General features: G+C 39.2%; 1 protein-coding gene across 7 annotated transcripts in view; it reads right to left on the bottom strand.

The window, feature by feature from the left end:
* Window positions 1-22,400, bottom strand: part of LOC137342672 (heterogeneous nuclear ribonucleoprotein R) — a 45,002-nt gene extending 22,602 nt beyond the window's left edge. For 5 of the 7 annotated variants that reach the window (XR_010967320.1, XR_010967321.1, XR_010967322.1 and 2 more), the window contains exons 1-11: window positions 22,275-22,400; window positions 17,047-17,218; window positions 15,190-15,308; window positions 14,728-14,835; window positions 13,356-13,469; window positions 10,749-10,925; window positions 10,368-10,503; window positions 8,410-8,615; window positions 7,686-7,835; window positions 3,529-3,650; window positions 2,919-3,448 (exon numbers count right to left, since the gene is read on the bottom strand). Coding sequence is in view for 2 of the 7 variants with exons in the window: in XM_068006744.1 (XP_067862845.1) it covers window positions 2,836-3,448; window positions 3,529-3,650; window positions 7,686-7,835; window positions 8,410-8,615; window positions 10,368-10,503; window positions 10,749-10,925; window positions 13,356-13,469; window positions 14,728-14,835; window positions 15,190-15,308; window positions 17,047-17,206 (1,905 nt within the window). In the remaining 5 variants the exon portion in view is untranslated. Of the gene's footprint in view, window positions 1-2,147; window positions 3,449-3,528; window positions 3,651-7,685; window positions 7,836-8,409; window positions 8,616-10,367; window positions 10,504-10,748; window positions 10,926-13,355; window positions 13,470-14,727; window positions 14,836-15,189; window positions 15,309-17,046; window positions 17,219-22,274 lie in introns of those variants that run through there. The other 2 variants (XM_068006744.1, XM_068006746.1) reach the window with 2 other exon arrangements.
* Window positions 22,401-26,546: the final 4,146 nt, after the last annotated feature.

The following is a 26,546-nucleotide window of genomic DNA, read 5'->3' as shown; positions in this document are numbered from 1 at the left end:
ATAGATTTAAGGTAATCGGCACTTTTTTTTTAACACACCGAGTGGTTAGGATTTGGAATGCACTGCCCGAGGGGGTGGTGGAGGCAGATTCAATCATGGCCTTCAAAAGGGAACTGGATAAGTACTTGAAAGGAAAAATTTTGCAGGGCTACAGGGATAGGGCGGGGAAGAACGACTAGCTGGATTGCTCTTGCATAGAGTCAGCGCAGACTCGATGAACCAAATGGCCTCCTTCCATGCTGTAACCTTTCTATGATTCTATGACCAACTGTGCCTCAAAGATACATGACAATATATGAAAGCGTGACCATGTTACTTGGATAATCCAGCTCAACACACGAGCAAACCTAATGCCTAGTTTGTACTAACAAATTCAGTATGAAACAGCAACAAATTCTGTAAAGTCAAAGCTAGCACTTGCAAAGCCAACAGGATTTTAGCATCAGAAATGCATAGGTTTACTTCTGTAAACTACCAGGACAGAATTTAATAAAGATCTTCAGGATAGGCTAATAACAACCCCAAAATGAGCTATTTAGAAAGAATCCAATGTAATGTACCAATTTTCAAGTTACAACCTAAACCAAAAACTAAACAAAATCAATATTCAAAACATCATCAATAAAATCCCTGGGTAAATATGAAGCTGTCCCTAAATACAAAGTGACTCCAAATAAAACTAACAACTCACAAAAATATTGGTTCAGCATCAAATTGTATAATTTTGCTCAAAGTTGAGGTGGCGGGGCAATTAAAATGCATCCACTAAAATTAAATTACTGTATATTCATGTACAGGGTGACCAATATATGTTTAAATGCTTGGCACCCACCAGTAAAATTAAGCTCTGAAATCAGGTGTTTGGATACAATACTCTCTTGGGTTTGTCAACAAATTAAGATAAACGTCAATTTTTCACTTATTTACAAGTCTAGCATTGTATTTGAAGGCAATTTTATGCAGTGGATTTGTACTTTGGAAGCTTGAGTGGAACAATCTAAATTCATTTCATTTAAAGAGGGAATTCCCATCAATTCTCTTTTAAAAAGCTGATTTGCTTAAGACTGACTAATTTTTTTGAATACTTGTTTAAATAATACGGCTTGAGACAGGGGGGGGGAAATTGACATGTTGAGCTAGATTGCATAACTGAGTTGAAATAATCAGTGGACATTCACTGTGTGTCAGTGATTTTCTTCCCTGCCAGCTTCCGCCCTCCAACCGCTCCCTCCTTTTCTGAAAGCATCAACTCTTTCCTGGGAAAGGGTCCCTTGGATGCCTGACAGTCCCTCATCGAAGCAGCCACTCTTCGAGTGAGCCGAGCTGGTGAGTTTTGGCAGGCAGGAAGGGGCGTTACAGTCAAATCTGATTCTGTCCTCACCGGACTTACTTCCAGCAAGTGCTGCTGGATAATAGTCAAGAGCAAGATCCCTGACTGATCATCTCCCTAATCCTGGGGTTTTGAGGCCAACTGTAGCACCTCTACTGCCTTCCTGGCTGAGAGCTAACTCAGCACAAGCTGAATGATGAAGCTTGGACCTCCCTGTCGTTCAGCTATTCACTCTTAACAAGTTAAGTAGCAGGCAAGGCAGTGATCATTATTTCAACTCCATGCTAATTAAGCTCATCTAATATAGTTGGGTGCAGTAAATCTAGGGGTATTCCCCATTGATGAAATCAGCTTTTAATAGTTAAAAAATGCATTTGCATAGGAAAAAAAGTTGATCACAATATTACTTTCTTTTTAAACAAAAGGGTATAGAGATGGCGAGACACCCATAAGGCTATTAACAGCCATCCAGTACCTAAGTAAATCATAAATTCTGCAATTCTAAAGTGTAGGAAAAATAGTTTGTCACTACGTTCAAACTAATTAACTTTATAAAGAGTAACATGCTTTAAAATAGTTTTGAAAACTATAAAGCAGACTTATTCCAAACTTCACAACTAATGGAAAGACATCATCTGCTACAAACTCTACACTTTCACTCCCTCTTTCCTTTGTGAAAAACAAGGCTATACAGAAAGTCAAACTATTAATTTGATCACTCACATAAGCAGTTTTTTGGGGGAAAGCTATTGGTTTGAAGGTAATCACATTTCTAATCAATCAAATTTTCAGGACACAATTGAATTTGAATCATGAATTTTTGGATAATATAGTTTTAAGTTTTATTGAAATTTGACATGAACAATAAATTGTAAATACAATCACATCAATGAACAAAACGCCACGGGTTGTACGATTAAGCCAAACCAAATTTTGTAGGGCAGATTCTTAAAGGTGTGAAGCTAACATTTTTTTTAAAAACACAATTTACCTACTCTACAAATGCAAAACACACAGTTAAATGTTACTTTCAGTACAAGAAAACTTAAAAATGGTTTTAAACTGCAAGCTCATCTTAAAACTACTAAGACAAAACACTAGCATTTACTGTATATACAGCATACTCCAATGGCAGTCTAATCCCAAAGCCACAAACCAGTGAAACTGTCCAATACCAGTCAATTCTGCAAAACCATGATTGAAAATTGTGCCCAACATCTGAAAGCAAAGTCCAAAGTTTCCTTTCAAACTGCTAAAAAGTAGCTTAAAAACAAAATAAAAAGCATCTTTCCCCCAAAGAATTGTAAAGGGAAAATGTAAGCCAGAAATGTCCAAGTGCATTTATGAAAAAAAAATCTGGTATATACAATAGTGATTCTTGATGTCAGCAAAATGCATGTGGCAGCCAATCTGTACTGAAGGATGTAGAGTTAAGCCAATCAGATTTGAAGGTTGCAGAGTTTAGCCAATCGGGTCTCAACAATCTCACTGAAACCCCCATTTGTTTACTTCCATTGCTGCCCATAAGTATCCTGATAAAACTCCTGGTTGTCATTATTGTAACCATAGTTACCAGAATAATCACCACCTTGCTGGAGAGGTTGCTGAGCGATGGGTTGGGAGCCCCAATTCTGTTGGTTGTTAGTCTGGCGTCGCTTGGAATCTGGCTGGTTGTACCCATCGGCTTTTCGCTTTCCTCCTACGTTGCCACCACGGTTGCCTCTGCCACCACGGGCTCCACGTCCTCTTTGCGGTGGCTGTGGGCCTCCTCTGCCACCCCTAGCACCTCTTGGAGGTCCCATCGGTGCTCCACGTTGAGGATATCCTGCCCTTCCTCGGGGTGGCGGTACACCACGACCTCTGGGAGGGGGAATTGCACCTCTACCACCCCTTCCACCTCTTCCTCTCTGGACTGGGTATCCATCATCGTAACCATAGTATGGATCTTCATATCCACCACGATAATCATGATAATCATAACCATAATAATCATCATAGTAATCTTCATAGCCATAATAATCTGGGGGATAGCCATAACCACTACCTCTACTTCCACGGACTCGGCCTCTCATTGGAGGTGGCATACGGGGTGGGGGGTAGTAATAATAGTCTTCATACCTATAAAAGAAAGACGTTTCATTAGATGCATAGAAGAACCATACATCAGTTGCACCGTTTCTAGATATGAATCAACTTACACTTGGGTTCTTGTTGCCTGCCTTTGAGCCTGACGTTCCTTCTTTTTCTTGTCTGGTGGTTTTGCAAGAACTATTTCAATGTCTTCTCCTTCAATTTCTCTTCCATTCATTTGATCCATCGCCTATGCAAAAAAAATCACATGAGTACAAGATACACAAGAGGAATGCCATTCGGCCCATCTCAGCTCATCCACTCAGACCCTACACATCTCCCCTCCTCAGTCACCAATCTTTTGATTCTAAATGGGTCTAAGGCATCAACTGAAAACAGTTTGTATTTTAAACCCATCGGGATTTTAAAAACCCAAAAGATTTGTAAAAATGTAATTACAAATGTTGATAGAAAAGGATAGGAAGGCCCAATGTTAATAATTTTATATACCAAATGCATCTTTTTCCTTGAATAGACTTTACTGGTGAAATTTTGGAATATTGGAATATGGACTAGAGGCCAAAACACAGACTGGGCATCAGTTATTTCAATTTTTATTAATTACTATTGATGTCACTATCTCCAACAACTTACCAGAGGGCAACATATCCATGCAATGACCAAGTCATCAACCTAAGTTAATGTTTAAATCTTTTACATTAGAAACTGCGGAACATATCTTGTAGAGGTTGTTCTGGTAAAACAGGAATTTTAAAAAATGACCTCCAGTTCACATTTATGAGTATGCTAAAAACACAATTGATCTGGATGGTCTCAAATGGTCCAAGCACCATTGAAAAATAATGTAAAGGAAGCAATAGTATTTTCAACTTATAAATCAATTGCAAGATTGATGGGAAGCACAAATGTTATGCAAAAGAATTCATATCAAAACAACATGGTCCTTCTCATGCGACTAAATTAGGCTAGGCATGTATACTCAAGTAGAATCAACTAGTTTTTATAACATACTTCAAAATACCTAATTTTGTTTTCCTGATTTCTCCATTATATAGATCGCATCAATAATATTACTAGGTACAGTCACCGAAGTATGTGATTTTACTTATTCCTAAGTCCTCCCATCTCCAGGCCTTTACCTCAATTCCTTCCATCCACCCAGGCCTAAAATCCTTTGCCAAGCAAAAGGAAGTCATAGAATAGAATCATAGAAGTTTACAACATGGAAACAGGCCCTTCGGCCCAACATGTCCATGTCGCCCAGTTTATACCACTAAGCTAGTCCCAATTGCCTGCACTTGGCCCATATCCCTCTATACCCATCTTACCCATGTAACTGTCCAAATGCTTTTTAAAAGACAAAATTGTACCCGCCTCTACTACTGCCTCTGGCAGCTCGTTCCAGACACTCACCACCCTTTGAGTGAAAAAATTGCCCCTCTGGACCCTTTTGTATCTCTCCCCTCTCACCTTAAATCTATGCCCCCTCGTTATAGACTCCCCTACCTTTGGGAAAAGATTTTGACTATCTACCTTATCTATGCCCCTCATTATTTTATAGACTTCTATAAGATCACCCCTAAACCTCCTACTCTCCAGGGAAAAAAATCTCAGTCTATCCAACCTCTCCCTATAAGTCAAACCATCAAGTCCCGGTAGCATCCGAGTAAATCTTTTCTGCACTCTTTCTAGTTTAATAATATCCTTTCTATAATAGGGTGACCAGAACTGTACACAGTATTCCAAGTGTGGCCTTACTAATGTCTTGTACAACTTCAACAAGACATCCCAACTCCTGTATTCAATGTTCTGACCAATGAAACCAAGCATGCTGAATGCCTTCTTCACCACCCTATCCACCTGTGACTCCACTTTCAAGGAGCTATGAACCTGTACTCCTAGATCTCTTTGTTCTATAACTCTCCCCAACGCCCTACCATTAACGGAGTAGGTCCTGGCCCGATTCGATCTACCAAAATGCATCACCTCACATTTATCTAAATTAAACTCCATCTGCCATTCATCGGCCCACTGGCCCAATTTATCAAGATCCCGTTGCAATCCTGGATAACCTTCTTCACTATCCACAATGCCACCAATCTTGGTGTCATCTGCAAACTTACTAACTCTGTCACTGATTACTTGGTTTCAATATAAATGTAAAGTATCTTGTACTTAATTTGTTAATGGCCTGGAATTATGATTTTCTCTCTCAGCCCAGAGGGAAAGCCCCTCCAACCTTAACTGGATTTTATCCTGATAGCAGGACTGATAACGTGAGCTTGCTGTTTAGGAAACGGGCAGTAATGATTCCACGTCATGTTACACCATGATATAATGTGTTATGCACTAAAGCACCACTTTTATGATATATATTCCAAATACATTCAGAATTAAAAGAAAACAAAAATTTAATTCGCCATATTCACTAATCAATTTTACTCACATGCCTATGAAAGTTTCTAATGTATCAAATTAATGTTCAAGTACAGAAAGTTCAGTAAGACAAAGCATTGTTGATTCCCATTATGCGTATTTTCTAAAGAAGTATAACTGAAGTTAATTCATAAATAAATTTTTACGTTGGTGAGGTGACTTTTTTTTTACAAATACAAAAATGAAGCACATGTAGTTCAAAGCATGCACTACTCTCAGAAGGCACGTTTTGTGAAGGATGACATACATTGGCCCAGATTTTGCTGTCAAAATAACGGTGAGGCTAATGGCACTTGCTGCTATTTATGTGCAAATGGTACAGCAACTTCAGGTGAGGGTCACATGCACGGTTAAATTCAAATATCCAAAAGTTGCTGTCCAAGCTGCGCTGCTCCACCGTTAGCTTTATGAAAACCGCCTCACCACTGAAATGTATTTGCTGTACTTGCGCGGTAGATACAAACTAACCTCGTTACAGAAAGTTACGTCTTGTCCATTCCAGTTTAAGTATACTTTTAATGACGTGATAAGTGTTAATTACTGCCAATCAACCTCTAGCACTGAAAATTAACTATTACAAGTGTGGAATCTCATTCCTTCAGGTTTTAATTGTTGTTGGAGATTTCAAAAAAGTAAAATTTAAAAGTTTTACTTTACTTTTCTCTCTTTTTCTTAATCCAATCTTTCTTTCCCCATCTATATTTCTATCTTTCTGTACCTGATTTGACATTGAATGTTGAAGATTTTAAAAATGTAAATTTAATTAATTTTTTTAAACTTTTCCTTTCTACCTCGTTTCTCTCAATTTCTCTTTCTGTACCTGATTCGACATTGAATTCACCCACTCGAATTTACACTTCCTTCTCAGTCCTTGCACTGTTCATTTCACAATCCTTCAAGCTGATTGGTTAAGGAGTTGCTCAGTTGCTTGCCCTGTTCATTCAGGTCCCAGATGCCCTGTTTCCCTCACTGTGATGTCATCAGCTTGCACTTTCATCAACTTGCCATGCAAAAAATTTAAAAACTAAGACGTGCACAGACAAGTTTAACCAATGGCAGACGCCATTGGATGCCCTGCTACAGCAAAATTTGGTTCATAAAGTTTGGTTATCCTCTAGAGAAATCCATCTAGGTTGCAGGTGAAGTATCATTTTGCTTCTTGCTAAAGCACAAACAAGACATGCAAACAGTTCCAAATGTTCCCAGTTTTGAAAGGTCAGTGACTGAAAAGTGGAGGGAACTTAAGTAAAAATGTCAGATGTTAGATTTTTAATTTATTTGGAATCTTGCATGCCAATTATATTGCAATCTGTTCAAATAATATGAATGTTTTAAATGGAATACATTATTCCACTGGAATTGTGTTTTGGGGAAGGGGAAATCAAATGAAGAATATGGTGTTACTAAAAAGCAACATTCAGGCAGGTTACAAGCACATGCCCTGGGGTTGTACACAAAATGGTCCAATTATTAATTCTGAACTTTATACGAATCTGTTAGTTTACCTTAAACATGAAGTGTAAGATATGCGATTTGAGAACCTCTCATTCACTCACTCACCTGACGAAGGAGATAATCTCCGAAAGCTTGTGATTTTCAAATAAAATTGTTGGACTATAACCTGGTGTTGTAAGATTCCTTACATTTACCTTAAACATGCAATAGGGTGACAACCTTTTTCAATGAATTTATATTGCAAAAACCTCATTCATCACTAAATTTGCAAACATCATGGTAATCTCTATGAATGTGGTACTTTGTGCCACTAACCGAAGTATGTAGCTATGCTGTCAACTGAAATAGATTATACAGCTGAACTTGCACAAACCTTTACTGCTGCATCCCGGTCCTCAAAATGAACAAAAGCATAATCTTTCAACTTTTTCACCCGTTCCAGTTTTCCAAACTGACTGAAAGTCTTTTCTAGTATTTCTTCTGTTACAGAGCTGGCCAGGTTTCTTACAAACAGCACTTTGACCTGTATGGGGTGGGGGGGGGAAACAGAAAACAAATTTGGCCAATGCCAACTATGACTTCAAACCCAAATGCTGAAACACAATACTGCACTAGTACCAAATGCATCCAGTAATAAATTGGCAAATCCCTTGTACTCGATGGCAAATCACCAAATACAGTTAATTAAATCAACGTGACATTGAATATGAACAAGACATCAGAAAAAAAGTTGATTAAAGCAATAGAGCTAGAACTTGGATCCAATCTAGACCTCTGAACAGCTTCAGTGCAGCCTGGAAGATAAAAAACTAAGTATGACATTTGCAATTTACTTTGTGCATTAGAAGGAAATCTGAATTGTTTTGAAAAATTTTCATTGCTAAACTGTGCACTCAAGTAGCTTGTTAATAGATGCCAGTACAACTGTTACAATGCTGTAGTACATAAAATGACAAGATATGTTGGCTCCAGGTTTTGTCCACAACAAAACCAAACCATAGGCCACTTGGCATCTTGTGGAACATTTTTGTCCATTTAAATATGAGCATTATTCTCTTGCTAAAAAATAATTTTCCGTTTGCTTTTGGACACATTACCTTTGCCATCACCTCCGGATCTGGTTCCTCTACCGGGTCTGCCCATTCCACAGTGACTACGTTTCCCCACACTTTAACCTTGCCACTCATTAATCTTCGCCTGGCCTGAGCAGCAGATTTGTGATCCTCAAATTCTAGAAAACAGAAGCCCCTGTTTTTCTTCTTATCATCAGGCTGATGATAAAGGATAACATCAGTGAGACCCTCTGCAGAAGAGGAAAAGAAAAATTAATTTGACAGAACAAATCTGTGCTAACCAACAGAAGGACAAGTTAGAATCCATCATCCAAAAGTTAATTCCACCTCATCTGCAATACATCCCAATGTATCATGAAGTTCAAGTGGGCATAACACCATAAAACAATCACATAACCAAAAGTTACAAGGCAATTAACACCATTGTGATTAAAATATCAGAAATGAGATCACAACTTGAATCACAAAGATAAATAACAATCCTCCAACTCTTACTCTGAGGGTATATGGGCACAAATCATTGAAGGTGGCAGATGGCAACCTTTCTATGGTTATCTTGGATATTTCTTCCAAATCTATAAATTTCTTTATACTTTGTTGGCTGCCCAGCAATACCAATTCTTCGACAGTCATTGAACAGATACCGAACATTGTTCCGAAGCCAAAAAATCAGAATTGTGGTATCTCATGCTTAATTTAGTCTGCATTTTGATCTTTAACTTCTTATCCAGTCACTGTTAGCTCCAAAAGATGCAATAACCTCCAACACTCCATACATAGCTTGGTACTAATTTGCATCATAAAATATTCAATGTTGGAGTCATGCACTATTCAACATCACCACAATGTTGGAGTTGGTGGAAATTTCATTTGCAGAAAAAAAATCTAAGTGGCATTTATTATATTTTAATACATAGCAAAAAACTTGCTCTGCATTGACAAAACATTCTGGCTTGTGTTTGGGCAGCAGCGATTTACATAGGACACTAGCATTTTGTTCTAGAAATTATTCCAGTTAGAGCCACCATTTGCTATACTTGACCAGCTAGCTGTACTTCATAGAATCATAGAATTCATGTTGGCACTAGATGCCCAAAATGCTACATCTTCCATTCCCCACCACAAACATCGCTTAATTTGAAAATGCGCACGAAGAAATTCACACCAAAAAAAAATTTAAATGTTACTCCGTTCAAAATCAGACTGTCCAAATATTTAGAGCATGCATCGCACTCTCAATGCCTCGTGAACAGGGAAATTTACAACAGTAGTGATTGTAAGATAATATTGAAGTAGAAGCACAATGATTAAGTATATTAAGAACTGTATATATTAAGAACTGAAATCTGTAAAAGAAAACAAAATTGCATTTATATGGCACCTTTCACAACCCCAGGCCGTCCCAAAGCACTTTACAGCCGGTGAAGTGTGGTCATTGTCGTAATGTAAGCAAATGCGCAAGCAAATTTGCATACAGCAAGTTCCCACAAACAGCAATGAGATAATGACCAGACAATCTGTTTTAGTGATGTTGGTTGAGGGATAAATATTGGCCAGAACACCGGGGTCCTCCCCTGCTACTCTTCGAAATAGTGCCATGGATCTTTTACATCCACCTGAAAGGGCAGACAGGGCCTTGGTTTAACATTCATCTGAAAGACGGCATAGCACCTCTTATAGCGCAGCACTGAAGTGAATAATGCAAGTGTGTGTTTGCCACATATACATGCTGCAAAATACAGGGAGCTCCAGAAAGTAATAAGTAATAATTTGCAAACAAAAAAAGTGTCACTGTTTTGTGAAGAAAGTGTGCACAGCAGTTATTTTGAGTTCTAAACAAGGAACAGAAGTGGTGGATCACAATTAAAGGAACAGAAGTTCCATCCAGCCCTGAGATGCACATCCACAGATTTTTAAAAACTCATAATAGTTTAAAAAAGGTATACATTGTTTTTTGCCATCTGGGTGTCCTCTGTCCTAACCTGTGACTTTGCTGAATTCTTCCATTATGTTTTCCTTGGTCTTGTTCTTTGGAATGGAACCGACAAACAGCCTGTTGTTGGCCACAGAAATGCAAACTCCAATGTGTTTACCAGGACGGATTTCATAGTTATCGCACTACAAAAGAAAAGATGTAGAGATTCAACTTGTGTTAACATTTGTGCAGTGGTCCTTCCCAATCCAGATATATCAGGCACTGTGATTTTCAATGGAAACTCTCACCTTTATTGCAGCACTTTGGGTAGAAAAGATTTTTTGAAAAACTGACACGTCCAAAAAAAACTGCAGTATAGTCTAAATTTTATATCTGTTTTTATGCATGGATTTTGGAATTCTAGTATTAAAATAGAAATGATTCTTACCAGTTTGACAGCCTCTTGTGCTGCATCCTTGTTGCAGAAAGTCACAAAAGCATAGCCACGGTTCTGACCAGACAGAGGGTCCATCATTAGTCGCAGATCCCAGATAGAACCAGCTTTTTCAAACAATGGAACTAATTCATCTTCATACAAATCCCGGGGTATCTTCCCAACGAATACCTATGGTACCAAAGCAATCAAATTGTAAATGCAACTTGAGAATATTTGCCCATGCCATAACCTATCTAATATAATCTTTCACTCCTCTTCAGAATGTTAACAGTGTAGAACTCTCAAATAAGATTAGAAATAATAGCACAGGTGCATTTAAGGGGAAGCTAGGTAAGTACATGAGGGAGAAAGGAACAGTTTATGCATATAGGGTTAGATGAAGTAGGGTGGAAGAAGGCTTGTGTGGAGCATAAACACTGGCATAGATCAGTTGGGCTGAATGGCCTGTTTCTGTGCTGTAATTCTATGTAAATTAAGTTTGTGAATCTCAGTATGTTACTCAACCAACAAGGTAAAAGTATGTTTTGGTGCTAAAACAAAACAAGGTCAGTTAGTCGCCTTCAGCTATGGATTAATCCTGTATGGAAGACAGCTAACAAGGAAACACATGCTTTGCAGTCGACGCACTCCGATTCCACATTCAAGAGACTTGGAACCTTAGTGAGAAGCAGCAAGGAACAATTACTAACAGTTACACTTAGTAATCCCCAGGGTATGAAGTAAGCAGTCCAAATTAATATGTGCATGTACAAAAAGTCAACTCTCCCTCCTTCCTTTTCTCTCTTACCTTAACATCCTCCATCTGCTGTCAGAAATTTGGGGTTTGATCTATGCAGCGGCCACTTAGATGACAAAATCAATTTATATACGTCAATGTGGATTGGGATGCAGGCAGCAGACGGTGTTTACGTACATACTCAGATAATTTGGGCTATGGGAAATTGTCTTTATTGTACATGTAATGTCACATTTGCAGAAAAAGGTGAAGATTTCCAATTCAATTTCTGCCCTTCTCCTCTAAAGGTTGACTTATGCTGATGAGCAGTACCATGGGTGAAAGCAGCCCTCATATGTCTTCCAAGTAGCCATTCTTCATGGGCACACTGAGGTAGCAAGCATCATCAGGCTATTTGACCATGTGCACATTACAGCTAAACCTAATCCTGTCCTCACCGACAGCCACACAACGACAAAACAGCGTCAATTTGGATCAGTTGGTAGCACTCTCGTCCAAGTTACAAGTTTGTGGATTCAAGCCTCACTCCAAGATTTCAGCATATACTCTAGGCTGACAGTGAAGGAGTGCTACAGTGAGAGGTGCCATCAGCAAAAAGCTCGTGGGTCCTTACTGTGCGCAAATGGGCTGCTGTTGGTCTACAAGACAGTGACTGCACTTCAAAAATAATTCACTAACTGAAGTTCTTTGAAATATCCTGAAGACATCATAAGGCACTACATAAATGCAAGTTTTTTTTCGTCTTTCCATCAGGGAACCCTGCCTGACTTTGCCCCTCTCTAGCCTGTATAGCTCGGTTGTTGCATCGTGCAAGTGCATTTATTACTACCCAAAACTTATTTTTTATTTGGTGTTAGGATGTGGGTGATGCTGGCAAGGCTGCTCATCCTTTAAGCAACTGTCTGTACAACAGAATGACTTCAGAGGACATTAAGAATCAACCACGATGTTACATCGAGTCTACAGCACAGAAACAGGGCATTCGGACCAATTGATCTATGCCGGCATTTATAATCCACAAGAGCCTCCTCCCCCCTATCAGCATACCCTTCTATTCCTTTCTCCCTCATGTGCTTATCAAGCTTCCCCTTAAATGCATCGATGCTATTGCCTCAACTACCTCCTTGTGGTAGCACGTTCCACATTCTTACCACTCTTTAGGTAAAGGCATTTCTCCTGTATTCCCTATTGGATTTGTAAGTGTCTATCTTATTGATCACCTCTAGTTTTGGACTCACCCACAAGTGGAAACATTTCCTCTACATCTACCCTTTCATTATCTTAAAAGACCTCTATCAGAGCCCTAGTCTGTTTACTAATGTAATGTGTAAGCTTGACTAGGTAGGGGTTGCAGGTTCCTTTCCTTGAAAGACAGTAATGATTCAACAAAAAAAAGTTACAAGTGCATGTATTTTGAGTGAGTTGTATCCTGCTGGTACAGTTTACTGCTGTTAATTCAATTTTGGGTTTATCCTCAAAAATTCTAATGATCCAGTAGTTCGAATTAAGCTATTTTAATAAAACAGCAAAGGTGTCGTTTTCTTTTATGATCTGAATTATTAACATAATTCAAATTAAATAATTTTGGAATAAGAAAATAAACTAACGGCTTACATAAAAGATGCGCCATAGTAAAGTACACAGGATGAATTTGGCGACAGTGAAGTTGTTGTCAGATGCACTGATTCTAACCTTCCAAAACATTACATATTGATTTCACATTCATGAATTCTTTGTACACCTATTCTCTTTTTAAACTTAACAACTGAAGCTCAGAACAAATGCCCTCATGTGAGCATGTTCTAAGTTGAACCAGTTCAACAATTTATAGTATTGATACCTTATCATAGTAAATTACTAACCTCTGTTCCGATTCCAGGCTGTGGACCTGAATGCACACCGTCAGGAGGAGGACCACCATACTTTCTTTGCCCTGTAGTTACATCCAAAGTGTAGCCTGTCCGTTCTAGCAATGCCTAAATAATGTATTAACAACTCATGTGAATTCTATACCAATATTTGAAGAATGTTATTAGTATTTTATTGTTTTTTTTGCCTAGGAGAAATACAAAATAGGTAAAATTGCAAACACACGTAATTAAGAGTCAACATATAATTACAACCAGTTGAGCAATCTAACTGCCTTTGTCTCTCCTAAAAGAGACACAAAGATGATAGTGATGTGAGAATTTCCACACTGCTACATCTCAGATGTCTCCCTGAATCCAGACAGGTTTACGATACTCCAAAGAGTACTTTAAATATCTCATCAACTTTTCATGGACACTGTAGCAACTTTAGGGATGTCCTACACGATGGGCATTGACCTTTCATCATTATTTCTCAATTGCACAAAGCAAATATATTTAAGGTCTCAAAGCCGTCAGTCATCTACACCCAAATTCTCTTCAACCTCCCCTACGTTGCTTTTTCTCTCCAGACCATCAAAAGTCTCATTATAACCTCATCCTTAGACTCCCTCCCCAAATCTTACTGTGATTTGACCCCTTCCCCCAACTGTGAATCACCCTAGCACATTTTTGCTACACGAAAGCCGTTCTATAAATGCAAGTTGTTTTTGAACATACAGAAGTTGATAACATTTTATAATGCAATCACATGACAGGGTAACTAGTGTCCATTGTGAAAAGCTAAGCACACCTTCAGAACAAGACCTTGCTAGTGGCACTTCATTCATTACACTCAAGATTTCCAGAGAGCATGTGTACACACAATTCTTGGGTCGTTTACTGAACATATGAAGAAGAACTGCAGACATGTAATGTGCAAAATGTAGTGTTTTTAATCTAACAAGGCTTTCAGGACTGCAGGCAAAATACTTTATGGAGAGGTGAAAATCACTTCACACAAAGACACAGGAGCTATTAAAGTGTCCTCCATGTTCTTAATAGGTGGCAAAACAGCAAAAAGGGGAACTCTAACAAGCCCCCGTTGCTAATACTAGTCAACTGGCTGGTTGAAAGAGGATAGCCAACCCTTTTGCAAAGAACAGAGCATCATTTCTGTGTTAAATATATGGAATCCAAAACTACAGCAATACTATGATGCTTTATGCAATTAATTAATCCAAATATAGAGACTTTTGTAGACTTTATTTGGAATTTATTTCCACACTGTTTATCCGCCTTTCCCCTGCCATACCCATCAGAAGCAAACACAAACCCATCTGGCATATTTCCACTGTAACCCATTTATTTTCAAAAACACCTTTACCTTAATTTTTGACTCATCGGGACCCTTGGTAGCATCCTGTACTTTGCTACCTTGCTTCTCCCGCTGCCTGTAGGTTTTCATTACTCCACACAGAAAGGCACTTTTATTCTAAAAGGAAAGATTGGTACCAATAATGTGAAATTGCAACACTGGTTGAAAGCATTATTTGAAATTAAGAGTCAAATACAGAAGATTTTGTTTTATGACATCAAATGTTATAAACTGCGCCCCCTCATTTTTTTGTCTACATTTCCTGCCATTCTTCTCTTTAGTTACAGTTTTTCTTTCAAAATTTTTTGATTTGAGTTTTCCTTTTGACATTTTACATCTTCCTTCCAACTGTATGAAACTGAAGGAAAACCAAAATCAATGCTCCTTTTAATTTCTCAATTGCCAAAAAAGTGCAAATTGTTCCCTAACCACTACAACATATCAGCAGAGCAAATTTGCATTTTATATTACCTGCACGTGTGATAGGTCACTTTCCTTAAACTGTTGCAATACGGACAGTGCTCCTTCTTCATTGAACTCTCTGAGGGCGTCAATGGCTCTCTCATCAAGATCAGCATAAGATACTATCCCTGAAAACAAAATTAAAAGCATAATTACAATCGTTTGCTAATAATAGTCAAATTAAATATTGCACTTTTGAGTGTCTATAAATTCGTACAAGTGTACCAATTTCATGACCTATATCGAAAATTTATACAACTGCTTTCAAGTTAAGGTTAGGAACAGAGGAAAAAATACAAAAAAAAATGCAATGACATTAACTGGGTTTCTGCTTTATCCATGTCTTCAGAGCTGTGTGGAAATTCTTAGGCACGTTTTAACTTACCGCCCACATCATTTGCAGCTTCTGACTAAGTTTCCATAAACTGATTAATCTTTGAACCACTGTGTTCTGAGTGATAACACGAGCTTCTGATGCCCACATTAGGTATTTGCATATTTTAACATACTATGAAAAATACAGGAATAACCTGCAACACACATACAAAGAAACCAGATACAAATTCAATTTATTGGATATAATACATGCAGCATCCATGCACACAAACTCTTTTTCATATACCATATGTACCTTTTGTGAACTGATTAGTTTAATTTAACTATATCTCATCAGGAGGGAAATCCATCTTACACTCAACTCAGCCCCTAAGACCACCTTAGCTAATGTTCTAAAAACAACATTTATTTGAATATTTAGGATTTAGCCGTACTTCAAATTTCTATCACTGCAACAAACTTCAATTGTAAGCATTCAGCATTAAAACGGTGGCAAGCTGGAAACCTAAACTGCATAACAAGTTAATATATACAGCTCCTGCAGCAGTAACTAACCAGGGCAACTTTAATTTTCAGCAGTAGGATTTTCAAAATGGGAAACAGAATGTTGTAGAGGTGAAAGCCACTTACATAAAGCTATTAAAGCACCCCCCCATGCTTTAAAATTATATATTTACATTTCTGAATTGTTCCATTCTCCTCACTTGCAAGCAATATTCCACAGCGAACACCTTCTGAAGATATTTTAATGTTTTTTACACATGCGTTATTGTGGACTTAATATCAAATTAACTTAATTTGAAATGCGATTCAACTGACTTAGCTCAATCTCTGAGGAAAATATGATGCAATTAGAGTATGACATAGAGCAGTCACTCAACCCCTCTGGATATTTGATGTGATGCCACAAACTAAGTTAAACAAGTACTGTAATACCAGAAGCACATCAAAACTATTACTTGCCTTCAGCAGGCGCTAAAAACATATTGCATATCTCCACTTTATGGTTGTATGCAATAATAGACATTAGCAGTTTAGGTAGGGCTCAAAATTAGCAAATGTACTAAACTAAGATCAATGCATTTAACAATGCAGCTATAAGCACATGTACATATAAACAAAATTTTTCACAATAACTGCCTACCAAACGTATCATATATGTTTTGTGTATGCTTTTTGTGCACACAACTTTCAAACACCTGTGAAAATACACCAAGCTTGTTTTAAGCATTTAACTCAGCGGACAGTGACTACCGTCAGCTATTGCTCCTGCCCTCCAGTGGTTCCGTTGCTTTAATTTTGAGCCCTACACAAATTAATGACACACAAAATAATGCACTACCAATACCACTACAAATGCTGGCAGAAATAATAAACAGCAATATCTTTTGAATTCAACAAATACATCAAGTATCAAATCCATCTCTCTCAAATTTGACACAGCAAATCAGGACTTTGCCAGTTACATATCATTTTCAGGTTAAAGCAATAGTTTGGACTACTAAAACCACAGGTCAGGGCATATTATACCTGTTTGAAAGATATCATCTAGCCTTTCTGCTACTTTCTGTGGCAAGCCAGCATCTATTAGCACCTGGTAGTGTTCTGAATGGGTGACAGCAGATGAGGTATCCATGGGTTCTTCCTCCTCCTTCACCTGCGCTGCATTTCCATTCACCTCAGTAGCCATTTCTAATTACAGCTGGAATGAAAAAAATAATACTATTTAAGACCATTTTTTTATCCTCTGCATATCAAATTGTCACAAGGCTTTATTTCAAAATGCTACGTAAACACGGGGACTTGGGGCGGTACAGTGGGCAAGAACACTGTTCCTTCACCTCTGGGACCAGAGTTTAAATCTAGCCCAGACAAACGAGATGAAAGTTTCTTCTGTCCTAAAGCATTTAAAGGTCCTAAGTGAAATGAGTTTGGGCATTTCCCAGTGGGCTTAAGTCCACAACGCAAAAACTGCCCACTATTCACCACTCAGAAACAGAGATGGCTAGTGTAGGAAATGGAAATGTCACGCTGGTTCAGTAGGGGTGCTCTCCTGAGCTTGGAATTCAGGCACCTTATTAAATCTGCGGAGAGTGGGCTCTATGCTACATATCTAACTGGAACTATGCCTGACCTGATGGTGCTTGATGCTGGTACTTGGTACAGAGGAAAATCTTCCAGTACCGAGTTATCTCGGCAAAGATTTATCCAGAGCAGTTATTTTACACTTTAGTAATAATTTAAACAAACTTGATCAGCCCCTACTGTGATCACTCATATTGATAAGCACAATCTATTGAGCAAAAATTCACAAAAGCTAACACACTGGCAGTGTAAATAATGTCAGTTTCCTGGACAGCAGAACCTTACTCCTTTCACCTCAGAAAATCTAATTCCAAATCAAAGCACAAGCATATTTTTGAATGAATGCTTCTCTATTTCAAAAAACTTGTCTTGAATGAATAAAAAAAAACAAATATCCAAACCTTAAAACAAGTATTTCTGAACAACCACATTACTTGCAGCTAACCAAAAATTCACACAAACCGCAGTTGTGCATCTGTTATTTTTGAACGGTGCATACACCAGAGAATAATATAATTAAGACAGAAACCAGTCTACAAGGATAGTCAAAGGAAGGGTGGGGCCGATTAGGGACCAAAAAGGAAATCATCTTGCATAAGCAGCGGGCATGGCTGAGGTAACGAATGAGTACCAATGTCACAGTAAAGGAGGATAAAAATAGATAAACAGGTACTTAAATGTTGGCAGCGCTCAAAGTAAAAACGTCACCCGGTCCAGATGGGACGCATCAGACGTTGCTGAGAAAAGTACAGGTGGAAATAGCAGAGGTTCTGGCTACAATCTATCAATCCTCCTTGGAAATGAGTGTGGTGCCAGAGTACTGGAGGGTTGCAAATGTTACATCCATGTTCAAAAAGGGGGAAGAGGGACAAACCCAGTAACTACAGGCCAGTCAGCCGAACGTCAGTCATGGAAAAACTTCTAGAGACCATAATCCGGGACAAAATTAAATTTCACATGGCAAAGCCTGGGTTAATTAACGCCAGCCAACACAGGTCACGAAAGGCAAGTCGTGTCTGACAAACTAGATTGAGTTCTTTGATGAAATAATGGAGATGGTTGATGACGGTTGTGCAGTTGATGATGTGTATATGGACTTTCAAACGGCATTAGATTTAATACTACATAATAGACTTGTTAACAAAATTGAAGCCCATGGGATGAAAGAAGCAGTGGCAGCATGGATATGAATTTGGCTAAGAGACAGAAAGCAGAAAGTAGTGGCAAACAGTTATTTTTCAGACTGGAGGGAAGTATGCAGTCATGTCCCTCAGGGGTCAGTATTAGGACCACTGCTCCTTTGGATATATATTAATCAGCTGGACTTGGGTATGGGGGCACAATTTCAAAGTTTGCAGATGACACAAAACTGGTAAATGTGGTAAACAGTGAGAAGGATAGTAGTCGACTTCAGGAGGACATAGACTGGTGAAATAGGCAGACGAAATTTAATGCAGGTGTGAAGTGATGCATTTTGGGAGTAAGAATGAGAAATAATATAAATTAAGTGGTATAATATTAAGGGGGATCCAGGAACAGAGAAACCTGGGGGTTCACATACACAAATCCGTGATGGTGGCAGGACAAGTTGATAATACTGTTAACGAGGCATATTGGAGCCTTGGCTTTATAAACAGAGGCATAGATTACAAAAGCAAGGAAGTTATGCTAAACCTTTATAAATCACTGGCTAGGTCCCAGCTGAAGTATTGTGTCCAATTCTGGGCACCACACTTTAGGATGGATGTCAAGGCCTTGGATAGGATACAGCAGAGATTTACCAGAATGATACCAGTGATGAGGGACTTCAGTTATGTGGAGAGACTACAGAGTTGGGATTGTCTCCTTAGAGACAAGAAGGTTAAAGGGAGATTTAGTACAGGTGTTCAAAATTATGAGTGGGTTTGATAAGAGTAATTAAGGAGAAAATGTTTCCTCTAGCGGGTGGGTCGGTAACCAGAGGACACAGATATAAGATAACTAGAAAAAGAACCAGAGGGGAGCGAAGGAGAATTTTTTTTACGCAGCAAATTATGATCTGGAATGCACTAGCTGAAAGGGTAGTGGAAGCAGATTCAATAGTATCACACACACACACACACACACACACACACGAAGGAAAAACTTGCAGGGCTGCGAGGAAAAGAAAATCTGGGATGAGGACACAATGGGCCGAATGGCTGCCTTCTGTGCTGTAAGATTATATGATCAAATACCATAATACAACAATGAATCGAGGAAAATATAACTTGACACACCAACAAAATAAAATGTGATTGTATAGTAGGCAAATGACAATGTTGATCACCTGGGAGGGGAAAATGTGTTTTTTGTTGCATAAACCAAATATAACTACTAGTGCGTATTAAGGAATGAAACCTGGTTTGAGAAGTCTTTTCATGAACGAAATCACCTCCCTCTACCTGATTATGTAAATACAACAGGGGGTAAATTTGGATTCATATCATCTAGTGACCATTTTTAACAAGCAGTTGGAAATTACCAATATTGTAGGAAAAAAAAGCTTGCGTTTATATAGCACCTTTTACAATCTCGATGTCTGAAAGGGCATCATAGCCAATTAGTTACTTTTGACACATAGACACTAGTAATGTAGGGAAAACAATATGGAGCGATTTCCAATTCTTTTTCACACACACACACACACACACACACACACACACACACACACTGATCACTACTGTCTGGGAAGGCAGGGATGCCATGAGAGCCACATGTTTTTTTTTAAAAACATTTCAAATTATGCCAATTTGAATGTTCAACTGTGTATACTTCTATTTCAAGCTGTGGTATCAAGTGCACAATTTTCTGAAACTTAATAAATAGCAAAATGTACCATCACAAATGAAACACATAACATGGAATTTACACAATCCAGTTCAAAAACATGCATTAAATTAAATCTTTAAGTAATTATCAATCACACATTGCGTGGTATTTAAGATTAAACTTTCAGGGCAGAAAGCAAATTCTTTCAAATGATAAGCCAGCCTTGAGCACTAAAATATCAGTAATGCAGCTCAAATTACAAAAGTTTCACCTCCAATTATGTAGTAATTTAACAAGAATAATTGCTGCCAGTTTCAAGTGGCACCACTTCAAGAAAACATTTCGATTAGACAATATGACCCGCATTAAAGCTTCAAACTTAAACACCATACATATAGGTAACGTCACATACATATCAATTTAAATGCTTGGGAAAGATGTATCCAGTGCCTAAGCTAACTGAAATACAAAAAGTATATGGCCCATCAATAAATTTTAAAGCACTAATGAAAAATATAAACTGCTATGCAAAAGCTCAAGATCCATTATGTAAGTTATACCATATCACCACTTGCAAAACTCCTTTACTGGTCAAGTATATATCCCAGGTAGATAGAAACTACATTTAGACTAACAATACATTTTCCCAAATAAAGGTGTTTCTGAACATTAAAGCTCAGTAGTAAATTTATAAACTTCATGGTAAAAATTACACCCCTTAAGCTTCATGAAACTCCAAAGCATGTGGATATAAAGTTCCCATGTAAGCTACAAATCATTCTCTCAGCGCTTTTATGACCAAAAAGCCACTCACACTCTTATCACCAAACAAAACTATGCTATTTAATCCACGTGTACTAAAATATCCAGTTTGCCCATGCGTCAACTCTGCACAACAATGAGGACAAGCCACATGTTGCATCAACAGTCGATCATGCAGAAACTATATTCTAATAAGCGACAAATTTAGCTAAACATATAAAATGTAGTTAAATATTCAATCCTCAGAGTATCCTTGATTTAAAAAGTACGTTTAAGACTCAAAGAATCCGGTTTTTCAAATATTCTCCGCCAAAGGGAGAAAAATGCGTTTTCCCGTGCATTTTAAAGAAAATGTCAATGGAAAACATCAACCAGGCAAATTGATACTACGGCACTCCTGGATTTGCTACTACGAGACAAGACTAAAAATAACATTGACAATGTATCACAACTCAGAACCCATGTGCCAAAAAAACGCGCCGTTTTTCGTACCCATGTTACAATTGGAGAGAGAAAAAAAATCAGAAAATTGAAGGTAAATAACTCCATTCGATCGAGGTTGCATAAATTTAAAATAACTAAAGAACAAAGGTAGAGTCATAAAAACAATACATCTAGATTTTTAAGATTGTTTTTGCAAGCAAAATAAAAATCAAGTGTTACAAATTAGATCAAAAGCTCTCAAAGCTCGTTTCGAGTAAGAGTGCAATTCGAACCAGCTCACTGCTACTCAGAAGCTGCTGATAGTCGCAGACAGGAGGCCTCTCTGCACAGAGGCAACATTAAATTTGAACTATCTCGAACGCAACGTATAAACTCCGGCAGCGCAAACACACGCGTATTTGCCGCAATCATATTTGCATCAAAAAAAACATTGCAAATCGGATTTATTTCCATTAGAGCCACAAAATTTTAGCCCAAAAATCGTGCGCTCTGCAAGCCAAAGGGGGGGGGGGGGGGGAGACAAAGTGATGCACTGAGGCCTACTGCCCAGCCCAGCCGCCTCACGCCCATGCCGCAACTGCGCTGCTCGACAAGTTCAATTTGCCCACAGCAGGGGTTAAAGTGTATGCTCCCAGGCCCACCTCAGTGCGGGCTATAGGCGCACCTCGAGTTCTTACCGTGTCTCCGGGCTAACGGCGCAGCGGCTCTGCCCCGGTCTGATTAATTTAATGTGAAGCTGTCAATAAAATGGCTGCGGCCGCCTCATGGATCCCGCTCCCGGCGCGGCACGGGGTTTCCCACCATCACCTGCACGGAGCGGCCCCGGCTGCACAGCAACGACACCGCCAGCCAATGGGAGGCCGGGATAGGAGAGGGCCAGCAACGCGCGCTGCCAAGAGGGAGAAGCGGCAACAGGGGTGGAGGGACCCAGAGGAAAGGGAAAGAAGGGACAGGAGGAGTGGGGAAGAGGAGAGAAAGAAGGGACAGGAGGAGTGGGGAAGAGGAGAGAAAGAAGGGACAGGAGGAGTGGGGAAGAGGAGAGAAAGAAGGGACAGGAGGAGTGGGGAAGAGGAGAGAAAGAAGGGACAGGAGGAGTGGGGAAGAGGAGAGAAAGAAGGGACAGGAGGAGTGGGGAAGAGGAGAGAAAGAAGGGACAGGAGGAGTGGGGAAGAGGAGAGAAAGAAGGGACAGGAGGAGTGGGGAAGAGGAGAGAAAGAAGGGACAGGAGGAGTGGGGAAGAGGAGAGAAAGAAGGGACAGGAGGAGTGGGGAAGAGGAGAGAAAGAAGGGACAGGAGGAGTGGGGAAGAGGAGAGAAAGAAGGGACAGGAGGAGTGGGGAAGAGGAGAGAAAGAAGGGACAGGAGGGGGGGACAGAAAGAAGGTTTGGGGGGGGGACAGAAAGGAGGTTTGGAGGAGGAGGGGGGAGAGAAAGAAGGGATAGAGGAGATTGGGAGGTGGGCACAGAGAAGGTATGGATAAGGGACAGATAGAGTGACCTTATTTACTCTTAGCAGAACCGCTCAGAATTTTGAACACCTCTATTAAATTTCCCCTTAACCTCTACTTTAAGGAGAACGATCCCAGCTTCTCCAGTTTCTCCATGTAACTGAAGTCCCTCATCTCTGGTAATTCTCCTCTGCACTCTCTCCAAGGACTTTAAATCTGTCCTAAACACACAATATTCCAGCTCAGGCCGAACCAATGATTTATAAAGGTTTAGCATACTATTCTTGCTTTTGTACCCTATGTCTCTATAAAGCCAAGGATCCCATATGCTTTTTAAACAATTTTATCAACTTGTCCTGCCACCTTCAAAGATTTATGTATGTGAACCCCCCCAGATTTCTCTGTTCCTGCACCCCCTTTAAAGTTGTACCATTTAGTTTATATTGTGTCTCCTCATTCATCCTCCCAAAATGCATCACTTCACACTTCTCTCCATTAAATTTCATCTGCCCATGTGTCTGTCCATTTCAACAGTCTACTATTATCCTCACTGTTGCCCTCTATACCCAAATCCAGGTCATTAATATATATCCAAAGGAGCAGTGGTCCTAATACTGACCCTTGGGGGACACCACGGTGTACTTCAGTCTGAAAAACAACCGTTCACCACCAATGTCTGCATTCTGTCTCTTAGCGAATTTCGTATCCATGCTGCTATTGCCCCTTTAATCCCATGGGCTTCAATTTTGCTAACGTCTATTATGTGGCACCTTCTCCAATGCCTTTTGAAAGTCCATATACACAACATCAACTGCACTACCCTCATCAGCCCTCTCTGTTATTTTTATTGAAAAACTCAACCTAGTTTGTCAGACACGACTTGCCTTTAACAAATTCATGTTGGTTGTCATTAATTAACTCATGTTTTTCCAAGCGAAAATTAATTTTGTCCTGGATTATGATCTCTAGAAGTTTCCCCAACACCAAAGTTAGGCTGTAGTTACTGGGTTTATCCCTCTCCCCTTTTTGAAAAAGGGTGTAATATTTGCAACCCTCCAAAAAGGACTGAAAGATTGTGGCCAGAGCCTCTGCTATTTCCTCCCTTACTTCCCTCAGCAACCTAGGATGAATCCCATCCAGACCGAGTGATTTTTCTACTTTGAGCGCTGCCATCTTTTTAAAGTGGAATCAAAGAGTACAGAAGGAGGCCATTTGGCCCATTGTGCCTCTGCTGGCTCTTTGAAAGAGCTATCCAATTAGTCCCACTCCACCGCTCTTTCCCCACAGCCCATGGAAGATTTTCCTTTTCAAGTATAAAACCAATTCCCTTTTCAAAGTTACTATTGAATCTGCTTACCCCACCCTTTCAGGCAGCGCATTCCAGATCCTAACAACTCACTGTGTAAAACAAATATCTCATCTCCCCTCTGGTTCTTTTGCCAATTATCTCAAATCTGTTTCCTCTGGATACCTACCCACCCGCTAGTGAAATCAGTTTATCCTTATTTACTCTATCAAAACTGCTAGATAATTCCTTGTAATAGATTTGAAAAGCTAGAGACAGTAATATGTCTGACAATTGACTTCATTTATTATTGTTTCAAAACATTCATCTTAAAACTTCATACAGAATAGTATACATTAGCCTAATGTGTAGAGAACTTCGCGGGAATCGCATTGCTTATCCAAGCCTGTTCACGCTACTTGGTCTTGAAGGTAGTCAAAGTTCCCACTAAGTGAAACATTGGACTTCTTTTTATACCATTTTCTTTCATTGTCTAGTCTTGTTGGATTCCACTCTACTGGGTGTTTTATGACCCGTAGAACAGATTGTTAGATAATGATGGGGGGCCTTATATCCTGTCACATTGTACCGTTGCTATCTTTGCTCTTCCCGAACCATAGCCTTTGATATCTTACCCCTTGCAATCTCTAGTGAAAGGAACCTATTCCCATATACTTCTGTAATTTCCTTCTTTTACACTCCTCACTGCTGTGATCAAAATCCTGTTTTTCAAAAGCCTAACCTTTCTTAAGCTAACAACCATTTTAGCTTCATATTATATCATTAATGCTAATTAACTTATTTATTTTATAATCTACATGCGCCTATCCTTACAGTACAAGGTCTTCGGCCCTGAAATTCATCCTCTCCAATGTTATCAGCATCACTGTGATCAAGATAGAAATTGTGATTGCACAGTTTAAACCAATTCTGTCTACATTAGCTTTTCCATATTAGAATAATGTAAAAACATATCTATTCTTACAAAAAAACCCTCATAATTTTGAACACCACTATTAAATCTCGTAGCCTTCACTGCTCTAAAAAGACATCCCAGTTTCCTTAATCTCTCCCGAAGTACTGCATCTTTATCTATTTTTATCCTATCCATTTCTCTACACCCTCCTCCTTTACTGTGACATATGCACTCTTTGCCCCTCTTATTTCCTTTTTCAGTTCTGCTTTGCACTTTTTGTATTCTGCTTGATTCACTACTGTATTATGAACTGAACATTTCTCATAAGCCTCCTTTTCCTGTTTCATTTTAATCTTAATTTCTTTAGTCACCCAGAGAGCTCTAGCTTTGCATACCCTTCCTTACCCCACATGCGAATGTGTTTAGTCTGTACCTGAACTATTTCCTCTTTGAAGGCCTCCCATTGCTCATTTACTGCTTTACCTACCAATCTTTTATTTCCATTCCACCTGGGCCAGATCGCTTTACAACTCACTGAAATTAGCCCCCATCCAGTTGAGTATCTCCATCGTTGATTGTTCCTTGTGCCTTTCCATAACTACTCTAAACCTAATATTGTTATCACTGTTTCCCAGATGCTGTCCTACTGAAACGTGCTGCACTTGCCCCACTTCATTCTCCAGAACTAGGTCCAGCATGGCTTCCTTCGTTGTTGGCTGGAAACATACTCCAAAAGAAATTGCCCCTGTACACATTTTAGGAATTCTTCTCCTTGCCCTTTACCCCCTCCCCCAGCCTATATTAGGATAATTGAAGTCCCCCATTATAACTACTCTGTTGTTTTTACATCTTTCTGAAATTTGCTCATAGATTTGCTCCTCCATCTCCTTCCCACTATTTGGTGGTCTATAGTATACACCCAGCAGTGTAATAGCTCCTCCATTGTTCATTAATTCTAACCAAATAGATTCTATTTTGAATCCTCTAGCACATCATCCCTTTCAAGGGCTGTAACAGTATCTTTGATCAATACTGTCACCCCTCCCCCTTTTTTCCCCTTCCCTGTCGTGAGAGCACCACAGTTGGCCTCATTTTTCCTGAGCTAGGGAAGGGAATAGTCTAGCAGAGTTCTTGCTCCTGATGAAAAGTGTGGTTGTATGCATGACAACCATAAAATCAAACCTGAACTGTGACAAGTCCTCTGCAGTCATAACTTGTACTCTTACTACAATCATTTTCCTGGGCCAAATGCAAATCACTGAACGGTGATTATCGTTTGCAAGGAATGCGCCTCAGGGAAAT

The sequence above is a fragment of the Heptranchias perlo genome, chromosome 26 (genome assembly GCF_035084215.1).
Source record: "Heptranchias perlo isolate sHepPer1 chromosome 26, sHepPer1.hap1, whole genome shotgun sequence".
NCBI lineage: Eukaryota > Metazoa > Chordata > Chondrichthyes > Hexanchiformes > Hexanchidae > Heptranchias > Heptranchias perlo.
Note: the sequence above shows the minus strand (reverse complement) of the source record. Positions and strands in the feature narration are given on the sequence as shown.